The 6,547-nt window shown below is 32.4% G+C and overlaps 1 protein-coding gene across 1 annotated transcript; it reads right to left on the bottom strand.

Moving 5' to 3' along the window:
- Positions 1-1,221: 1,221 nt before the first annotated feature.
- On the bottom strand, positions 1,222-5,138 carry LOC115709740 (probable inactive leucine-rich repeat receptor-like protein kinase At3g03770). The gene is made up of 7 exons (XM_030637925.2): positions 3,066-5,138; positions 2,845-2,978; positions 2,518-2,761; positions 2,180-2,391; positions 2,061-2,086; positions 1,771-1,882; positions 1,222-1,688 (listed from the first exon to the last, which is right to left on the bottom strand). The coding sequence occupies exons 1-7, from the start codon at positions 4,420-4,422 to the stop codon at positions 1,482-1,484; spliced, it is 2,292 nt and encodes a 763-aa protein (XP_030493785.2). The 5' UTR covers positions 4,423-5,138; the 3' UTR covers positions 1,222-1,481.
- Positions 5,139-6,547: the final 1,409 nt, after the last annotated feature.

The following is a 6,547-nucleotide window of genomic DNA, read 5'->3' on the forward strand; positions in this document are numbered from 1 at the left end:
TGAAAATGATAATAGCAATAATAAGTTAATGATGGTGAAATTTGACGGAGGGAGTTTGACCGATCGTCACGAAACGATGTCGTTTAAGGCGGTGGAAAATCTCGATTGTTTGAGTGGGGAGAGTGAAAACGACGACGATGATGATGTGATCAAAATTGGAAGAAGAGGGAATAGTATTATTGGTGGGATCTCATTCTCAGGGGCTTTGGCCTGTGGAATTGTTCTTGGAATGGCGTTTTCTGGTTTTCTCTTTCACTTTCAGTATGGTCACACTCAACACTATGGAAATTTTCTCACTCCTACTTAGGACTTACAAATATTATTCACATGTAAATATAATATAAAACAGTGTAGATGGAAGAAATTATAGGTGATGTGATGAAGATTTATTTCTTGTATTTATGTTCATCAATGTAATCGATAAATTATTAGTGTAATTTTTGTTAATTATATAAATATTGTTAACAAATATGACTTCTGTAGGGGAATTCTAGTTTGTATTATAATAATTTTGAATTGTCCCATTTCAATAATATTATAAAAGAAAGGGTAATTAGGATTTTTGCCCCTAACTTTTAAGGTCATTGAAAATGACCCTGAATGAAAGTTCAGGGGACATAATTTAGTACATGTCTAAGGAATATGGTTTAGTACATAAACAATCATTGAAGTAGTAAAATTGAATAAAATTAGACAAAAGTCCTTAAATCCAACAATCCCAATAGTTCAGGAGTATTTTCAATGACCTTAAAAGTTCAGGACACGATTTGGTACATGTCAGCGAAAATACTAATTAGCTTAAAAGAAAATACTAATTAAGATTTGAGACTTCCAAATCTGGATAGGTGATTGCACTTGCATTTTGTATGGTATGGAAAACTCAATTGTTTTAATGAATTAAATGCAAATATTGAGATTTGAGATGTATTATTAGAGATATTATGGATTGTTGTAGTAAGTTTATTATTATTTCTTTTGTTTATGTTTCTAGACTCACTAATAGTGCAGCTCATATTTTGGTTAAGCTTGCTTTTACTTTAGATAAATACCATATTTGGTTGTCTAGTGGTCTTGATTGAAAACATTATTTAATTAATGATATCTCTTGGTACTCTTTCTTTCTTAAGCTTTATCTATTGGGTTTACTCTAGAAGTTTTAGTAAGGTCATTTTTCTCAAAAAAGGAAAAATGCAAAAACAAAAACAAAAACAATCCACAACCTTACAGGAAAATCATAAAGACTTGTTGATTGATATTTCTCTTTAATTTACAAATTGATGTATATTCAAATAGTATGGTCTTACCCTGCAGTGACTTCTTGTTGAAGAATACAAGGAGACAGAGATCTATGTTATAATTAAAACAAGAAAAAATGAATCATATTATTTGTTCTTATAAGAACTGCCTAGATTGAACCTCCTCATTTCACATGTCCTTCTACTTCAAGCATGTCAAATCTTGTGGTTTCATGGAGTACCTCTTTATTTTTGTTCACTATCTGCTGTTGCTTGTACTTGAGTTGCATACTGCAAATTCCAAAGTATGTCTTCAAAAGATGGACGACTTGCATCTGGAGATATGCATTTCTGCATTATGGAGATCACAATCGACAGTGACTCTTGTGAGCTTGTAGCTAGAACAATTGGTTCAACTATTCGCTTCCGCCCATCTTGGCTCTGCAGAGTTGTCTAGACAAATATGCATTGATATATCAGTGTTTATTGCACAAATATGATCAGAATCAGATTATGTTACTCTTGAAGCACATACCATTTCTTTGAGCAGAAATGCCTCTCTGCTAGCAGATTGGGAAGGCCCAACTACTGCTTCTAATATTATATAGCCAAAGCTGTATGCATCATCTTCTAAACTTGTCATTTGCCTGAAAATTAAGATTTCCCATTGTTAAATGTTAAACCGAAAATTGGTTACATACAAAACTCCATCTAGTTTAGATAGTTGAGAGTTTATACAAAGTTTTCCTCAAGTGAATAAACAATCAATACATGAGAATAAACATTTGAGTGAATAAACTGGTTTACATGAGAGAAAATCCTTACCATGATTTATAATTGTCTCCTTTTGCCTACAAATTAAGGAAATAGAAGTTAAAACCAAAGAATGAGCGAAATAATTATGCTAGATAAAAGAACTAATCAATTGATATGAAGAACCTTACCACAAAATTTTCAGTTCCTTCTGAGATTATTGACATTCCATAATCACTCAATTTCGCCATTTGATGCTGGTCGAGCAAGATGTTATCTGACTTCAGTCTGTTGTTGAAGAAACCAGGTATGATTCCAGTATGAAGGAAGTGTACGGCTTTGGCAACACCAATTAGTATTGTCAGTCTTTGTGGCCAGTTGAGCACTTCTCTCAGGTTGTTCTCTACACATTATCAGTTATATTGTCAGAGAAAACAACAGTAGTTTACAATGCTTGTACATTTTAAAATGAGAATGAATATCAGATACAAAAGAAATAACATTTCTTACAAAAAACTTTGGAACTAACCAGAAAGATGGTCACGAAAAGTCCCATTTGGTACAAATTCAGATACAAGGTAGACCTTGTTCAGATTGTAATCTCCTTGGCCACCACTATCTAGACAGTGGCCTAAATGGCGTACCAAATGTGGGTGCTGCAGCTTATAAAGAAGATCCAACCTGAGTCTTACATTTCGAATCGAAAATTTCTTTGATAATTGCAGGCACCTTATAGCAACTTCTGCCCCATTCATTAGCCTTCCTTTGTATAGCTGCATGAAAAAAGAACTATTAACTAAAGATCCTTGGGGATATCAATGTTTTTCATATCATACATCCTATATGAGAGCATTACCTGCCCATAAGATCCTTCTCCCAAAAAGGAAGAGTTGTCAAAGTTGTTAGTAGCTTCTATTAACTCTTCTAAGGAAAAGGACTGACATACTTGGTGACCTTGTCTGGCTAAATTTGCAGCTTGAGAAATAAAACCTGTAAGACAAAAAAGATTGGCATCATTATTGGTTGATCATCATCCTTGTTGAATCTGTGTTACAATTTTGTTATTGGACAACCTACTTGCATTTGTCGAAAGCTCGAAGGAGTATCCTGAAACCGAGCTATCTTGTACAGCTTTGTGCAGTAAGTGTTGTTCAGACATTCCTCGATGACAGAAATGTTTTAACAAAATAAGCAAACCTATAATCAAAAGCACAGAAAGCACAACTATTCCCATAATAACACCAACTAGAATTGCTGTATTGCCTCGAGATTGTTTATTACTCTTCTGGTTTTTCACTTCTTCACAATGTGATTGTTCATGCTGATTCTGCATATCTATTGATAGACAATTCCCATCAAACTCAACAAGTCTTTTATCTGATTTAGAGCTTAAACAAGTAGGCAATCCACCTGTGAACTTGTTATTCGATATATCTACGAACTCTAGCTTACTCCCACAACTTAGATGGTTCGAAAGTGAACCTCTTAGCATGTTTGATGCTAAATCCAAGTAACTGATATTAGGCAAAGAGAAAAGTTTAGCTGGAGGCATGCCTGTTAGATAATTGGATGATAAGTCAAGGTTTTGAAGGCCTTGTAATTGGCCATATTGCTGTGGAATCTCACCTGAGAATGAGTTGTTGAAAAGAAACAGCATGACCAACCCTTTTGGCATTGGAGATAGTGATGAGGTAATTTTGTTCCCACTCAAATCTAGCACATAAAGGCTTCTTAAGGCACTAAGATCTGGTAATTTCCCTGATATATCATTGTTAGCTATAGTAAGATTGGTGAGAGTGGTTATTTTCTGAATTGAAGATGGAATTGGACCTGTCAATTTGTTGTTGCTCAAGCTTAAAATACTCAGATCAATTAATGAATCAAACCAACTTGGAACAGTTCCATTCAAGAAATTGTTGTCCATTATAAGAGTTTGAAGCTTCACCATTTCTGAGATTTTAGGTGGAATTGAACCAAAGAAAAAATTTGAACTCAAGTCTAGATATTCAAGGGAATAGAGTCTATGAATTTTGTCTGGAATTGGACCCCAGATGCCCAAAGACACAAGGCTAAGAACTCTCAGATTATTAAGCCTTGCCAGTGTGGTAAAGAAAGAATCAATTGAAAATCTCTCTGACAAAGTTTGATTTGGAATAGCAAAGCCATTAAAATCACTCACCTTAATTGACTTATCTCCAATAATTCTGAGCTCAGTGACAACATTGTCCTGACATGTGAGGTTAACTTGTGTACTTGAAGAAATGAAGCAATAATCTCTGCTATGATCTTGCCAAATTTCTAACTCTGTTGGGTACTCCAAATGCTTTCTTAGCTGTAGAAGAACTTGGGTTTGAGAGGACTGAAGTTGGTAAGTACCCAGAAAAGAAAAACTCCAGATAAATAAGAAAATCAAGAGCATATTACTACACCCCATTAAAGGATCTCACTTTTTCTTGTTATGACCCAAGAACTCAATAAAGACCTGTCATTTAATGGAAACGCAAACGAGACCAATATAATATCAGTGGAATATTGACAAACTCTTCAGGAATATGGTGGCAAGTTCAGGCTCAATGATTGAATCTTCTTCGTTTTAGAAAAAAAGCAGCAGAGTAAGAACGACCAGTTTTACCCCACAAGCTCAAAAACCAAGCTTTTCCAGCAATTTACTCAGAATAAAGGCAGAGACTTTTTTACTCTTTCACAGAGCTTACAAAGCACATGTCACATTTGATTTAAGTAACAGAGACAAAACCCACAAGGAAGAAGGTAAGTTCCAAAGATTTTGTTTAGTAGTAGTTGAAGATGATAAGTGGGGTACCTGGATTTAATGCAGTATTGCATTTAGTGCTCTCACATGGTGCTTTTTTGAAGCCAGTGAAGCATTAATGGCTTAGACTTTTGCTCTTCAGAAGAGAAGATAGGAAGAGAGAGACCGAGAGAGAGAGAGGAGTCTACTTTGAATACTCTTCAGTCTTTTGAGCAAAGAAAAAATCTAGAGAGAACTCAATTAAGATGTCAACAAGAAAATGATATTATAACATTTGTTTTGGTTCAAAAACAAAAAGAAGAAAATGAAAAAGATAACTTTCTTTCTTTAGTGGCTAGTTGAAGCATGAATGACTGTCTTACTGTCTTTTTCATTTGTTGTTGTTGCTTTTTTTTTTTATTTTTTTTAGTTTGAGAAATAATGATCATAATAGGATAAGTTCACAATGTCTTTCTCTAAACAATAGTATCAAACAAATCAAAATGTGCTGGCTACCACAGTAGCATGTGTGGGAAATATCAAATTGGGCAAAGAGATCATGAATATGGAGACAATAATACTACTGACACTGTCTATACTTCTGTTTCTTGGGATAGAGAGAAGAAGAGAGGTCATGGATCCGTTTCCAATGGTTTTCATAGTTGGTGTATTCAATACAAATACAATATACATTATAACATGTCATTTGTTTGGTATTTTTAAATGAGAAAATGCTAACCTTTCAAAATGTAATATAGTAAAACCTCTATCTAAGAATACACTTGGGACCAAGTAAATTATATTCTAATTGGGAGGTTATAACTAAATAGAGTTACACTAGAAAAAAAAAATTAAAAAAACCAAAAAATATCAATGTAACAATAATAACAATAAATAATCATTAATACTATATCATAATAAAAATATTTTAGAGTAAATATAATTTCATACATATATTATAATTTAAAATAAAATTATTAATTTTACATAAATAAATTTACAAAATACATGTACATATTTTATTAAGATGTAATTATTCTTATATAGAGATATACTTTGTTAATACGGGACTTAAAAAATGTATAACTAATTACAATTTAGAGGTTATTCTTATTTATAACTGACCCAAATCGGGACTTGATTTTTTTATAACAAATTAGAGGTTATTCTTGAATAGAGTATTCTTAAATAGAGGTTCTACTCTATAACCATTAGTATAATTAAGAATTAAATTTCATATAATTTAAAAAAAAAATACTAAAATATATTATTGGTATTTAATATTTTTTTTGATGTCATATTATTATTAGTATAATTAAATATTTAGTATCGTATAACTTAGAAAAAATAACTTTTTCATCACTAGTGCCTAATAATTTTTATAAAGTATCAGTAACTAATCACAAAGTGCCATTTTTAAGTAATGTCAATAGTATTATGTATTAAATTAAATTATTTGAAACTTAATATTTAATTGTATCAATAATAATATAACATTTGCTATTAAGCATCATAATCTTTTAGTTGTTTAAGATTAACAAATTTTTTAGGGTAATGAGAAAGTGATCCTTTGGAAAAGGGAAATTTCAATTTTTGACCCTAATAATACAACCTATATCAAAATTTATACCCCTTTATAATTTGTACAAATTTATTCCTATAATTTTAAAAGTTTCCTAAAATACCCCCTAAATTAAAAATTCCCTCTCTCAGACGTTCCCTCTCTCTTTCTGACGCTCCCTCTCTCTCTCGCTCTTCACGATCACGAACCCCCCCCCACATTTCCCTCTCTCAGACGTTCCCTCTCTCT

Source organism: Cannabis sativa, chromosome 3 (genome assembly GCF_029168945.1).
Source record: "Cannabis sativa cultivar Pink pepper isolate KNU-18-1 chromosome 3, ASM2916894v1, whole genome shotgun sequence".
Taxonomy (NCBI): Eukaryota; Viridiplantae; Streptophyta; class Magnoliopsida; order Rosales; family Cannabaceae; genus Cannabis; species Cannabis sativa.